Below are 14964 nucleotides of genomic sequence, written 5' to 3' on the forward strand. Positions count from 1 at the left end.
TCGATTACTCGACTGTCACACGTCCTTATGGTGCTTGAGTGAAGTTAAATAATCTTAAGGATTTCGGAATCAATCCACCCATCACTATGTTTATGCCCCCCCCCCCCCCATTGTGTGCAAAGCGCCTAAGGAGAGTCGAACGGGGAATCTGACTTGGGAATTCTGGAGTGATGGGTGCAGGGTGTGGAGTGACTTCCACAATCAGCTCGCCCGAGACGCGAAAAAGTAAGATGATCTGGGAAAGGCTGTTGGCCTTCCTAAAATAAAAGAGACATACTTTCCTTCTGGAGAAGCAAGGCAGCCATGGCTGAACCCAGCCTGGAGCCCTCACCACCTCTCAGGCCGGGCAAAGGCTACGCGACCGGGAGGTGGGCAAAGCCAGTTCGGGCAAAGCGAGACACTTCTTGCTCAAAGGGAGCAGGGACGTAGAACCAGTGGCAGAGTCACCGTGAGCAGGCAGCACGTGGAAGCAAAGACAGGAGGAGCCGTGGATGGAAGAGGAGCTCAGAGATTCAGCAGAGAGAATGTTAACAGCCCAGACAGAAAGAGTTCTGTGCTGCCTCACAGCAAGGAAAGGGACGCGCGCGAGACAAGGGAGGGCGGTCTCTGCTCTAGACCACGTTGCACGGCTGTTGGTTCCTCCTCTGCAGGGCCGGAAATCCTCTGGGGGAGACGCGGGGGGCCCCCCCCGCACAGAGGGGAGGAAGGCGAGGAAGGCGCAGGGGAGGATAAACACAGAGTGAATTTCTTGCTGCCCCTGGAGACCATGATTCCTTTCGGTGACAGCAGAGGTTAATATCCTGAGCAGCAAGCCACCGCTCGGCCCAGAGACACCTCGCTCGGAGCAGCTGTTTTAGTGTCCTGTCATGGGTTTTATTGAACTCTATTCCCTGAAAGGGCCAATCCCTCTCTCCATTTGGAGGCTCTTAGAGCAGCTTTCCTGAAAAGTTCAAGGACTTCTATCATGCTCCACCTGTCTGTATCCACGCACAGACTGTCCCACCCCCTCGATCCCAGTAAAGACCCCAGTCTCCTAGGAATTTCAAGTTCGCACAGACGCTCCTATTTACCCTGCACAAGGGGGAAAAAAAATTAAAAGGTTGTAATTTCTTGATTTCCCTTGTCTCCCGCTGTGTGTCTACCCCTAACAGGTGGCCCTGTCCCTCCTCATTCTTCAGCAGATTGATTCACTTCAAAAGCAGCAATGGAAGCAGGCAAATATTTGCTGATTCTTATTTTCATCAAGAAGGAAACGGGGGTGGGGGAATGGCGGTGGGGGGAAAGCATGTCAGGAGACAAAAAGCCCGAGTGAAAACCCGAAAAGCCGCAGAGATCAGAAGCAGACGGGGTTGTCTTTCCCTCTGGAGTCATCAGGAGCATCTTGGGGAGATTTGAAGTCTGTTCACAAACTTCTGGGGTATGGGCAGGAAACACAGTAAAGAGGCGACGGGGGAATCTTTCCTGAAGGTCCAAGTTTCCACACACAAAAAACATAGATTGGGAGAAATGTAAAGTGCCGACAACTGGATCTCCATAAAGGCTGACCCTATTTTGAATGCTCCAAAAAGCAAGCACAGAAACACCTCACAAGAGCCATCTATGCTAACCTGGAGAGATAAGTGCTTTTCCAGTCTGTGGAAATCAGTGCATTCTTCCAAAATAAATGGGTGGCTTCAAATCTTCCAGCCACTTCCTAAGTGGCCAAGGCCCGACTTCCTGGGGGCAGTCCCAGGTCCGCGAAGCCCCATATGGACGGACGCGTTGGAAAATGCAGGCGAGGTTGCACGGTCCCCCACCCCCGCCACCCCGAGCACCCACCCTTCCCGCCTGGGCCTTGGCCACAAGTGGAAAAGGAACAGCATCCTGGAGGGAGCCTGGCCCAGCCCCCCCTCACTGCCCGGAGGCCCCAGGCCTGGGAGAAGGGCCAAACCCACAGCTCTGGTGCGCACCACACAACCCTTGGGAGGTGTTGTAATCCTAACCCTTTCTGGGAGATGATTCGGGGGTGGGGGGTGGGGTGCCGTGTGGCGAGAAAGCGAGGGGGGTGGGCGGCACATTTGGGGACGCAGACACCAAACAGATGGAATTTAAATGAAAATACTTAAGCCTTTTAATACACAAGTGATCCGAAGCCACCTCCAGTCCACTTGCCTTCTGGGAATTATAAAATGTTTCGAAGATCCCAGTACATGAAGAATTTGCAAGTAAAGCCCTGATAGGAAAGTATGTTTACACCAACTTACCAATTTCTGAGTATATTTCTCCTAAAATAACGTTCCGTCTTTCCTCTAATTTCTTGGCTGCCTGTCTCCATCCGACTAACATCCAAGGAAGGCAAATTGCTCCTATGATCATTTCCCTAAAGCAACTCTCATTCACTTTGCTTTTCTTCTCTTTTGGAATAAAAGTCTGCCATAAATGTTTAATTAAATGGAAGCCTTTCCACTGTTAATGACAAGCTGCTCGAAAGGCTTTTCATTCTTTAAGGACGGGTGTGTTTAAAACGGTCCCTATTAATTTCCTGATATTGATTCTCTGGCTGGGGAAGAGCATAGAGTATTCAGCCTACAGCTCTCCTGCAGACTATGTTCAAGGCAGCGGTTTGGATTGAGAAAGGGCACCAAATGCAGTATGCGTCAAATAGACCATCGCTCAATGAAGTCACTTAGCTATTCAAAACATGTTCAGCCATCACTCAACTGCTTGCACCAAGAATGTTGGGAGGGGGCACGAAACTGGTGCTCTTTCCCAGACATAATCGTTTCCCAAAGAGCGGCTTTGGCTCAGTTTGGGTTAGACCCTGGGGCCACATCAGTTTCTCGCTCTGCTGTCTGTTTCCCTCTCTTCTCCCCCATCTCCTGGCTTCAAGTCCTTGCATCACCATCCCATGGTGAGCTTAACAAACAATTCTGCAGTCCCCGCTTCCCAGCGCTGCCTCAAACGGCCTCCGGTATTGGTTCATGTCAGAAGCAGAGCACATAAGCCTTTCTCTCCACGCAGAAACACGTATCTCTCTGTGCACATCCTTCCACGGGTAGCTGTAGCTTGTACATACGGATATCTCTATGTATGTATATATACACACATGGCCATTCAAATGCGGTCCCTCGTATTAAAGTCTGTTGCTAAATGCAGGTTGTATGACCTGCAGGAGTTTTTTTCTGTGCTTATGAACGTGGCTCAGAAGCACATGCCTTTAGCGGTACCCTGAGCTCCCAGGCTTCTCACGGTGGGGACCCCTTTGGCCACAGCACATGCACAGGCACACACGTCTCAGTGACCCTGCAAGATCAAGGCAAACAGCTGACACCCCCGGTCCACTGCCCCCCCCTCCACTCCCTCCCTCAAGCTCTCCAAGCCCTCGCCTCTCTCTCCCGGCCTCCCTGCACAATGTCTGATGCTCAAGCTGGCTGCAATGCTGACCGTACTCGCTTCTGGATAACAGACATGTCACTGCGTGGAAGTGAACCGGTTCTCAGCCTAACCCGCAAGTGAACTGCTGTTTATCAGAACTTGGGCTTGTTTCCTGTGAGAGACGTATGTATTTTTGGACTTTGTAAACGTTAAAACACACACATACACACACGCAGCCAGTCGCCCCGAAAGATATGTGTGGGTTCGTAGACATTACGAAATGCTCTTGAACTCAGCTTGCGATCCTGGAATAATTAGGATTTACCAAATAAGGATTCTTAGAAACAACAGATTTTTTTTTTTTAAAAAAAGGAGATTTGCAGATGATGATGTGTCTGGGACTTTTGGGGAGTAAGGGGAGGAGGAGGGGGGAAAGGAAGCACATTTTTGAATTCTTCATTGCGAAAAGAGGAGCAGTGTTGACAGAAACAGCTATTTCCCCCCCTTGTAGATGGCAATGCTACACCAAATGGCAAATCCTAATGATTCCAACGCAGGCAGAGCTCATTTGACTTTAAAAGACAATCTCTTGTTGTTTTCATCACATCACAGATCATTCCAATGAAGAGGTTTAGGGGAAGGGGGGGGGTGGTGGTGGAGGCTTGAGAGTTGAGTATGGCTTTTGCTTATTGATTTTCTTTCCTCTGAAACTAACCCAACCAACCTTGATCTGTGGTAGGAAGGAGTGAAGTTAGAAAATGGTGGAATGTGAAGGGGACTTATTTGGAGGAGGGTGGGGAGGGGGAGTGAAAAGGGGAGGGGTGAGGTGGAGAGGGGGAGGAGATGGGAAATCAAATACCTTCTAGACAGCAGGTTCTCCATAATCCAGAATGGGTCATAACTTCCTCGTTCTTTTTGCTGGTTTCATTCTCACTGACACTTTTGGTCTTGCAAACCCCTCTGGAGTAGAGCCAATAGTCGGTTCCCACAGCTATGGTCATCAGACTGAAGGCAGCGAAAGCACCAACGGTGGTTAAAAGCATTTGAACACCTCGATCAAACAGCCCCATAATTCTTCATTATATAAACACCCAACCGACTTCTGGTTCTCGGGAGAGTGTGTGTGAGGGTGCGAGTACTAAAGCAAAAAAATAAAAATAATTCCACCACTAATATAATGGATCTGTGTGTGAATAGAGAATATGGAGAGATATAAAACCAGGGAGGTAAGAAAAGCTCACGGAAAAGAGTGTAAATTATAAAGATCACACGGGAAGAGAGGCTTGCCTTTTGAGATCAGAAACTGTTCCAGTTGCGGTAAAATTTTTTTTAAAAAAAGGAGGAAAAAAAAAAAATAAAAAGACACCCCCCACCCCCCCAAGTGAGATGCCTTAATCTCTTTTCCTAAAATTCTGGTCTCCAGTTTCCATATGTGATAGCTAATTTGGAGATGGCTTCCACAGTGAACCAGGGAACAGCCGCATTCTCAACACAATCTCTCATGGTCGGGACCTAGACAGTTAGAGATTGTAAAAGCCGGGATGCAACCTTCCGTCTTCGTTCTCGGCTCTGCGGCCTGCGCCATGAAAATCCTTTGCTTCGCCAGTTCTCTTCCTTGGGGGGGGGGTGTCTCGGGCGCTTTCGTTTCAGACCAGACTTCCCAGTATTCTGTAAGCCCTTGATCTCAGCTGAACAGGTGCGGGGGTCTCGCCTTCCATGGTTTTGCCCCGGCAGCGGCAGCGGCGGCGGCAGCAGGGCGGGCAGGCACGGCGGCGGCGGCGGCGGCGGCGGCGGCAGGACGAGCAGCGGCGGCGGTTATTGTTGTTGGCGGCGGGGGTAGTGTTGGCGAAGTGGGGGAGGGAGGGGGTTTCTCCCGGAGAATCGAGGCGGGTTTCCCTCCCCCTATCTGCAAAGCTCCTGGAAACAAGGGAGCCGGCGTCTTGCTGCAGGATGGGCCGCCCGCCTGCCCCCCCACTCGCTGCCGGCTCGGCCCCCGGCGGAGGCGCTCCCACCTACTGCATTACCGGGTGGTGCTGAACTGGACAGCTCCCTGCGCCGCCCGCTCCGCGCGCGCCCCGGCTCGCTGGGCGGCCCGCCAGGAGGGGGGCGCGGGCCTGAGTCCTCCCTCCCTCCGGGGGGGCGGCAGGGCCGGGGCAGAGCCGGGGGCTGCCTTCCCTCTTTTTACCCCTCTCCCCAAATCCTAAAATGAGCGCTCTTCTGGGGTCCCGGAGCTCGGAGGAAGGCGTAGCTAGAGATAGCTTGCTCCCTCTCCCTCTCCCTCTCCCTCTCTCTCTCTCTCTCACTCTCTCTCCCCTGCCCTCCCCCCTTGGTGTTTCTTCCAGCTCAGCCTCCTTCTCATTCCATCTCTACGTGCCCAGAGCTTCAAATACAACCCTCCCATCGCAATCAGATGGGCACAAAACTTCAAGCAGCCGTTTCTCTGCCTGGAAGCGGGGAAAATATAGCCTGGATGGGTAATTACAAACACGGTCTATCTGTGTTTTTCCAATCGTCGTTTTCACTTTGCTGTCTTGGGGGGATTTGTTTTGTGTTCTGTTACTGGCACGTTAGCCGCGTCTCCTTTTAGTCGTTCCTCTCTCCGTCTCTTTGTCTCTCTTTCCGGCTAACGGGGTGTGCAGTGCACCGTGTGTGTTTCTCTGTAGTTTTCCGTGAAATTCCGACTCTGCTCCCACAAGCAGACATTTTGGAAAGATTATTCATGGAAAAGGGTGCGAGAGGGTGGCTGGTAGCTGGGCTTGGGCAGTGATTTTCATCTCAAGGATAAACCTGTTTGCAGGGGAAGTGGGTGAAATGGAATCCTTCTAAGTTTCCGTGTCATTCATAAACTGGATTGGAAGAGATAAAAAATCTCCCTGCTGTGAACACCGAAACACATCACAGCCCTCCCCTCTTCCTCAGCAGAATCGTTCTGCTGGGTTAATTACAGCGTTACCTCTCATTCCTATATGTGCAACTTTTCCTTAATGTGACTCCTGGAGACAGGAGCCCATCAGATTCCTGCTGATATTGATTACATTTTTCTCTGATCAGTTTCGGAGTTAAGTGAGAGCGCATGAGGCATGATGTAGGTGCCCTGTTTTTCATTTTTGGGGGGAGCGCCCTAGAGAGAGGGGTGAGTCTGGTGGGTCCGTTGGGGGTTAGAGGTGTTTGAATTTCCTAACTCGGTTATTCCGTACTTTCTTCTCTTTCCCTCCGTTTTTGTCTTGAGATAATTTGTCTCACAATTTCTCGGTGATTTGGTGATTACCAAAGAGTATATGATAGATGACTAGATTAAAAACAGACTTTTTTTTTTTTTTCTTTTTTTTGGTGTTGTCTAACTTCTTTCCCTTAGCTGAGAGCTGGTCTGCAGGGGTAATTGGTGCGTACTTTTTGATGTAGAAAAACGACCTGTTTCTCCACCCTGCATAAAACTTCCTTTTCTCACTCTCTGGTCCTTTCTCAGAAGGGAAGGACCCTTACGAGGGGCGATTGCTGTGCTCCTGGCACCCGGGAGAGGGTCCTGGTGTCCAGAGAACAGAACCACAGTTTCGGCAACCTCTGCTAAGGTACCTTGAGGGTATAGCAAGACATTTGCAGACTGAGGATTTCTCCAGTGTTGTGTCTTGTCCTGTGAGGACGGGGGTGGGAATTGAGGTGGGAGAGGGGCTGAAGTGCTGATGCACTGGGCAGGGAGCTTAGCAAGTTCCGCCAGGGGTTCAGGTGCGGGATTTTCTTGGCTCCGGCCCATAAGGCAAAAGTGAAGGGCAGACGAGAAGGCCTCTTAGATGGGCTGGGTCTTTTGGGGGGAGTGGAGACAGGCTTGTCTGAAGCCACATGAGACTGAGAAGCTTGCCCTCACTCCTGCCTGTCCCCTTGGTTGCCTCTGACCTATCCAAGAAGTCCCTTCACACTGGAGGTAGAGCCCTCCTTCTCCCCTCCCATCACATTTCAGACCGACCCCTGAATCTTTTGCTCAAATGGAATCAGTAACAGAGGCTCAGAAACTTCTGTTTGTCCACGGAGGCTGCTAACATCTTAGCCACTGACCGTAGCTGAGGATCTGCAGCATTTGATTAATCTCCTGGCCAGATAATCATGGAGGAAAGGAAAGGGGGCTTAGGGGAATGTAACAGCTTTGGCCTATCAGTGTGGACGGAGCAGACTTCTGGGGACAGAACAGGCCTGGGACCACGGGTTGCCTCTGCTGCAAACACACTCCAGACAAGTGGGTTTCCTAGAGCCTTGGCTTTACCGTAAGTAAGATGAGCACACGGGTACCCGCCTCTTCCTTTTCTGAACTTGTTCCTGGCTTCTCCCTGCTTCTCACCGCTGCCGCCGCCAGCGGGCCCGGGCTTCTTCATCCCATTTCTAGCGCTTACTTGTGCCTGCATCGTCGCCCTCACTCACTTGTGAGCCCTTGAGGTCGGCGCCTGTGTCTGGTTCACCATGTTGTCCTGGGACCTCGCGTGCAGGCCTTGGTACATGGCCGGTGCTTGATAACAACGGCTGAGTGATTACGGTGAGGATTAAATGGTAGGAGACAGGGGATGTGCCTGGCACACAGTAGGCTCTCGATGAACGTGGCTTTCCTCCCTCTCCTCCCCACTTTTATATCCACTTTGGTCTCTGGCTTCCTTGATCTAACTCCGGTTCTGCTCCCCGCCCCCCCCCTCGCCGAACCCACCCCTGCGGCCCAGATGAGGCTGCCTGGGAAGAACTGGCTTGGTTGAGTCCCATTCGATGGCTTGGACCCACCAGGCACACACACTTAGCAGCTGCTGAATGGGTGCTCTGAGGGGAACAGCTTTGTGTGCCTGCAGTTGGTTACTTGGGAAGGGCTTAGAGGAAATTAGCTGAAATGCCACAGGCCTATTTTGAGCTCCTTCTTTGATGGAGTGGAAATCACATGGGATTTGGGCACAGCAGACCTGGCCTGGAGGCACAAAGCTGCCTTCTCCTCATTTTTGACCTTGGGCAGTCTCTTAACCTTTCTGGAAGCCTCTCTTCATCTGTCAAGGAGGATCGTGGAGGAACCTTACAGTGTGGTTGTCACTATTACACGTTAATAGCAGGAACAAAAGCCAACGGGCCAGACAGCGGTCGAGGCCGAATCCCACAATAACGCTGCGGGATACGGACGATCTTTGTTCCCATTTTACAGATGAGGACACGTAGCAGGTTAAGTATCCGGCCTAAGGCTGCCCAGTTAGTGAGTGGCAGAGCTGGGAGTCAAGTCCAGCGGCCGAGCTTCAGAACCACTGTGCCTTGACCCGAGATACGGACTTCTTAAATAAGGGTATTACACCCAAGTGTGTTGACTTCTCATCCGACTTGGTGAGCATTTAAGGGAGTGACTTCTAGGTGCTTGCTGTTTTCACAGAGATTCTTACACTTACCTTCCCAACAACCCTACAAATACGTATTACTACCTTATCCTACGGGCGAGTAAGAGGAGGCCCAGAGAGGTCACATATCAAGTCCCAAGGTCATATAGCCAGTTGACCGGAACAGCAGAGGCTTGAATACTTCACACTGCTTCAAGCTCTGCCGGCTCCACGTCCCAAAGTTTATTCGCCTGTTCATTTATTCGTTCAAAACACCAAGCACCTACTAGACGTCAGGCACCGTATTACTTCCTGAGGATGTTGGGCAGGCAGACACGGTCCCTTCCTCCAAGGACCTGAAGATATGCGGGAGGAGCAGACAGGTAAGGAATAGCCACATCAAAGGTGAGGGGGATGGTAGGAGATGGAGACTACCGGGCCTTGGAGTAGGGAGACGAAACCCAACCTGGGGGGTAAAGGACATCCTCCCAGAGGACAAGGCATTTAAGCTGAGATGTAGGAATCAGAGTTAGCTAGGCCAGGACGGGGGTGGCTGAGAAGGCGACGAGCCTTCTAGGCTGAAGGGGAACAGGCACGTGCCGAGGTTTGAAAGTACACACGGGTGGGAAAAGACGATTGGCGAGTCTTAGGGAACTCAGGCTAAGTATGGCCGATCTAAAGACAGTGGCGGGGAAACGTTTTAGGCTAAGAACCTGGAGGCCTCGGAAAGGAGGTTGGAGCATAAGGAGCCTCCCGGAGGAGGCTGGTGGGGCAGGGAGACAGCAGGGCAGTTGTGGTGGGGCTCCAAGCAATAGTCAGGGGTGGCCTGGATCCGTGGTGACATTGGGCATGGAAAGAAGTGGAGATTCTTGGGGGTATCGGGGGGAAAATTGATGAATATTGGTGCGCGTTATGGAGACAGCCGCTCTGAGGGAGAAGCAGGCTGGAGGGGGGTAGGGGGGCAAAGCGTGGGGAAACTGAGACTCCTGCTTCGGTCACGGGTGGGATTTTGCTACATTCTATTGCCTCTGCACTCCCTGCCCCTATCCTTCCTCTTCTCCTCGTGGCCATTAATTAATTGGGACAGTAAATCATTCATTCAATTACGTTCTACCCCGCCCCCCGCGCCCCCTCCCGGAAGTAAGCCTCACAAAGGCAGAGATTTTGTGTTCACGTTGTATTTCCAACACTTACAACAGTGCCCGGCACACAGTAGGTGCTCTATAAAGAACAAGTTCCTTTATTGGTCTAAAAATCTAAGTGCATGCATCCAGATGCATAGCTTCTCTGTTTCAGGCCATGAGCTGAGGTGCTGGGGAGGCAGATGAGATGGAAAATACCCAAACCAGGGAGTCTGGCAAGCAGACAGCTAATTCCAAGAGACTGGGCAGTGTGGTCCAGCCCAGGGAAGATCTGGGGTGTGTGGCATCCCCTACTGCGAGCTCCCACAGCCTCCCAGCGCTTCTCCTCTTGTGGTTTGGAATTTCTGTTTAATGGCCGGCACACAGTAGGTCCACAAGGCCTGTCTGATGAAGGAAGGAGGGGACAAAATGAAGACACGCGCTATGGAAGCCCGGGAGGCACTCTGTGTGACATTGGCCCGTTTTGTTTACATCATAGCGCTTTGCTGCAACTTGACATTTCTTGTTTATTATCTGAAGTCTCTCCCCCACCCCCGCTGGCCGCTCCCCCCCCCCCCGGCCACCAGACCTCATTGGTCTTGTTCATTCCAGTCTCCCCAATGCCTAGAAAGTGCCTGAAGTGCTCAGAGAATTTTTTTTTTTTTTGAATGAGTGAATAAGTTTCAGGCTATGGGGGATAAGCAACAGGGACCAGATATAAGCATTTGGGGGACAGTCGGAGCAGGCCTCCGGAAGGCCCTGACACTCGGCAGGTGGGGGTGGGTGGGAAAGGTGAAGGTGTCCCCGAGGTGCGATGGGAGGACTGAGAGCATGTGGTGGGGAGGCAGTACCCCCCGGGGTCAGACTTGGGGAGGCAGCACTGGCCTGGCTTGTGCACACTGCTCCTCCCGGGCCTGCTCTGCTCTATTGGTCCCACACAGGCCATCACGGTGACCAGAGACTTCTAGCCTGGACAGCTGTTGAGCCCCATGCTGGAGCAGGTGCTCCAGAGAGGCCACGATGGGGCCGGGAGGAATCGAGATGCTAGGAGACTTGGGGTTTCTTACCTTGCAGCACTGAGAACAGTTGAGAAAGCCTCAGGGAACCCCAAGAGTCTGCTGCCAGAGGGGGCTGGCAGAGTGGGGTCAGCCCGGCTCGTCGTGGGGGGATGTGGTTCCTTCCAAGCCTGGTGAGAACCAGGAGCTGAAAATCCACACGTGGAGGTGTCCACGGCCACAATTCCCCCAGACAAGTGGCTTGCCCACACCCGGGACTCGCAGCCCCATTCTGCACTCTGAATCACCAAAGCTCTGCCCCACCCCACCCCCAACCCCCGGCTGGTGTGGGATTTCACCAGGAACTGAGTCACAGTAAAGAATATTATGATAGAAAATCAATAAGAAAGTTACAGAGTAGAACAAAAAATAATACAATAAAGAGGACACATAAAGATGCAGAGGCGAAGCAAGAAATCGAATGTTAAAGGACAGAAGGGCAGGCAGAAAAGGTGACTTCCAGTGACTTTTCAGGGAGAAGGAATCCAAGGGTGGATGAGCGAGTTTGGGAGGGGACTGAGAAGGGATCCTGGGTGTCCTTCATGACCAGGTTCGGCCACCTTGCGGCCCCTCGTCTTCCATTTCCCTCCCAACCTCCCCTCCTCCAGTCAAACCAGACTCCCGTGCCTGGATCCCACGGCCCCAGGCCTACCCCAGGGCCTTTGCGTCACAGTTTTGGTGTCTGGGATGCCGGTCTCCTGGCGGCTGATTCAATCCCTCCTTCCCGCAGCTGTCTGCTCAGAGGCCCAACTGACCACCCGATAGAAATGCCCGCCTTCCCCTCCTCCGTCACTGTCCATTCTTTACCTGCTGAATTTTCTCCTTAACCCTTAACAGCCCCCCCACCCCCCACCTTGGCAAAGTTCACCCTGCCATTTATTTTCGGGGTTATAGTGTAAGGGTCAGGGTCTGGTCACGTTATTATTATTCCCCCTGCCTCTCTCACGGCATCCGGCACATAGCAGGTGCTCACCAAAAATGACCCCCCTGGGCCAGTAGGGAGAGAAGCGGAAACCCCAGCCCGCAAGAGGAGGCAGGAAATGGGAGTATCCCGGAAGAGCTGGCCTGGAACTGTGCACGGGGAAGCCAACTGCGTCTTCAGGAGAAGATGCTGGAGGTTTCTGGGAGGCGGGGGTGGGGGTGGGGGTGGTCTTCCAAGGTTCCGGAGCAAAGTAGAACTTGGAGAGGTGATGAAGCTGCAAGGACAAGGGGGGGCCCAGGTTCGGCCTCCTGGCAGCATGGCCTCGAGCGACCGATCAGACGCTCCCGAGTCTCAGCCGGCCGGTCTGGAAAATGGGGCAGCCTTGCCTGCCTCGAGGTGCTAGTCTGATAACAAAATGAAATAAAAAGGACTTCCAGCCCCGCCTCCACGGTGAGCCCTAAATAAATATTAGCTCCACGTTGAGCTTCTGTTGGGCGTTACGTGCTTTGACTCGAACACAAAAATGAAAAAGACGTGGTCCCTGCTCAGTCGAGTGGAGAGAGAGGGGGGAGAGAGGCCTGCCGATGGCAGTTTGGTGTGGGTGGAAGGCGGAGGTGGCCACGCGGGCACCACCAAGAGGGCAAGGACATTCAGCGTGGGCATCAGAAGTTGGTGGCTGCTGGGCTGGGTCTTGAAGGGTGAGTGGAAGGTCAGGAGCAGAGAGGGCCAGGCAAAGTTTTCGGGAGGTCCAAAGACAGGGGATGTGAAACGCCCACTCAACACCAATGTGTTGAAAACATACAAACTTGAAAAGAAAAAAAGATTTAGAAAGTCAATCTCCAAATCTTTTTTTAAAAAAGCTTATTTATTTAGTTAGTTTTGAGAGGGTGGGGGAGGGAGGGACAGAGAGAGAGGGAGAGAGAGTCCCGAGCAGGCTCCGTGCAGGGCTCGAACCCACGAACTGTGAGACCGTGACCTGAGCCGAAGTCAGAAGCTTAACCCACTGAGCTGCGCAGGCGCCCCTTAATTATTTTTAACGGAAGAGGTTTTCATGATTTTTGCAAACTACGTGTTAAAAACTACGTTGTCTAAGAAAAGAATGGGTTGAACCCCTACTGGGTGTCCAGACACATCAGTAAGACTGGCCTGGTCCCCGTCCCCGGGATCACACACGCCCAGGAGGCCGACACTATGTAATTGATTATAAATTGGTTAATTGCAATCAGGCGCGTTTGCGGGCGCTGCAGGTCATTCTGTTTTGCCAAAGTGCCTGGAGGAACTGGCAGAGATCAGGCTGGAAGGGGAGGTGGGCCAGGTCAGGGAGGGCCTTGAATCACGCACAGCACTTACTAGGTGACAGCTCTGTGTGATCGATACAAAGGGGAACAAGACCGGGTCCTTCATTGGCAGGAACCAATGACGGAATGTGGAGTGCTGGAGGGAAGTCCGTGGTGTGACAGGAGCACAGCATGGGAAGCGACAGCGAGGGAAGGCTTCATAGAGGAGGTGACATTTGCCTCTTTTTCCAACTGAATGGCAGTCCCAGAGCTGACTGTCCTGCCTTTCCGGCGGGACTTCCGAACCTGCAGGCTTAGAGGGGCACTAACCACACCCAAGAATGACTCAAGAGCAACGTGTTCTGCGCCTGGCAGAGTTCCTTCTCTAGGCCTTGGATGTAAGGGAAGGAGGAGTTGGCATCATACTGAGACATCGACCCAAAGACCAGAATGTGGGGAGCACCGACGGGCTGCTGCTACGCCCTGGTGGCTCGAGGGCCAAGGGCTAGGAGTCCCAACTCCACCCTCCCTCATGCGCTATGTGAGCTTGAGACAGGTTATTCTACCTCTCCGCCTCTGTGTGCTTATCTGTAAAGTGGGCATCATGGTGGCTTTATGGAGCTGTTGCCATCACGATGATTGAGTGTGTGTCTCCCCCTTGGTAAGTTTTAATTACGAACGATTTGCTATTATACCCTGCCAAACGTGCCACCGATTCTCTAAGTGTGGCTGACCTGGCTCCTTGTAGGGATGGTCAGAATGTGGGCAGCCTGTTATCTGAGCCAGGTAACTCACTGCATGATAACACCCCAGCTCACTCCAAGGGCCCGTTTGGATAGAGGGACTGTCTCCCAGAGGGACATGGGACTGCTTCCGGAAGCCGGGCTGTAGCCATGCCCCCAGACCAGGCTAGGCTCAGTGTCCTGGCCAGGCTCTTCTGAGCCACCTACCCTGGCGCCTCACGTCCTTGTGCTGCAAACGCTGTTTCTAGTCTTTTCCTGAGAAGTCCTGAGTCCCGAGAGGCTGGATCCTTGTCCCTCGTGCCCACCACTGTGTCCTTTGCATTGTGCACAGAGTTTGGCATGAAACAGGCTCTCCATATGTGTTTGTTGATAAACGGGGTGGGGGTGGGTGGGAGGAGAGAGGAGAGGGGCAGGAGTGATAATAGCATATGTTTTTCCATGGCGGGGGAGTCCTGTTGACCACCCAGCCCCCACCTTTGTTGAGTGTGGCCTGTGTGCCGGGTGGGGCTTCCCATCGTGTGAACTCGCGTGATCCTCACAGCAAGGCCTCCAGAGAAGTTCGGTTATGGTTCTCATTTTACAGATGGGGAATCCGGGGCACAGAGAGGTCAAGCCGCTTGCCCAAGGTGACTCAGCCAATAAGTGATAGAAGCAAGATTCCAGCCCTCAGGCTCTCATGCGGTAGAGCCTCCTATTTGCCGATTGCCTGTTGTGTGCCCGCCTCTTTGTCCTCTAATATCGTGGGAACCTTGGGGACACTGAGGCTCAGGGATGTGAACGTGTCAGGCCAAAGTGCCAGCAAATGGGCAGATTCACCATGGTTTGCACACGGCGCTCTGCCTGTCTGTAGTTTCTGCCCGTAGTAATGAGGGCCCCAGAGTGGGGAGAGGTCCTGCGGGTCGACTGTCCCTCCCCTGCCCTGTGTCAGTGATGGGAACGCCTTCTTTCTGGCCTGTCACCTAGGCCTGCCCCTGCCTCCACTCAGCTGTGGAGGCCACACTGAATGGGGCAGTGGAAAGAACCCGGAGTCTGGAGCTAGAAGACTGGGTTGAATCCCAGGGACCTTGGGGAAGGTGCTTCCTCACTCACAGCCTCAATGTCTTTAGCTTGGAAATGGGAAAAATAACATGACTCCCCCAGTACAGTATAGTATGAGTTAATTTAG

The 14964-nt window shown here is 52.7% G+C and overlaps 1 protein-coding gene and 1 long non-coding RNA gene across 2 annotated transcripts in view; one reads left to right on the top strand and one right to left on the bottom strand.

Annotated features, from left to right (window-relative positions):
- The window catches only part of CACNG2 (calcium voltage-gated channel auxiliary subunit gamma 2), a 109858-nt gene extending 104545 nt beyond the window's left edge, over nt 1-5313 (bottom strand). Inside the window, exon 1 of the mRNA XM_043563671.1 lies at nt 4214-5313. Coding sequence (XP_043419606.1) covers nt 4214-4424 — 211 coding nt within the window. The 5' untranslated portion in view covers nt 4425-5313. The remainder of the gene's footprint in view (nt 1-4213) is intronic.
- Nucleotides 5313-14964, top strand: part of LOC122473312 — a 28158-nt gene continuing 18506 nt past the window's right edge. Inside the window, exon 1 of the long non-coding RNA XR_006294644.1 lies at nt 5313-5828. This is a non-coding gene — a long non-coding RNA (uncharacterized LOC122473312). The remainder of the gene's footprint in view (nt 5829-14964) is intronic.

Source organism: Prionailurus bengalensis, chromosome B4 (genome assembly GCF_016509475.1).
Source record: "Prionailurus bengalensis isolate Pbe53 chromosome B4, Fcat_Pben_1.1_paternal_pri, whole genome shotgun sequence".
In the NCBI taxonomy this organism is placed as follows: Eukaryota; Metazoa; Chordata; class Mammalia; order Carnivora; family Felidae; genus Prionailurus; species Prionailurus bengalensis.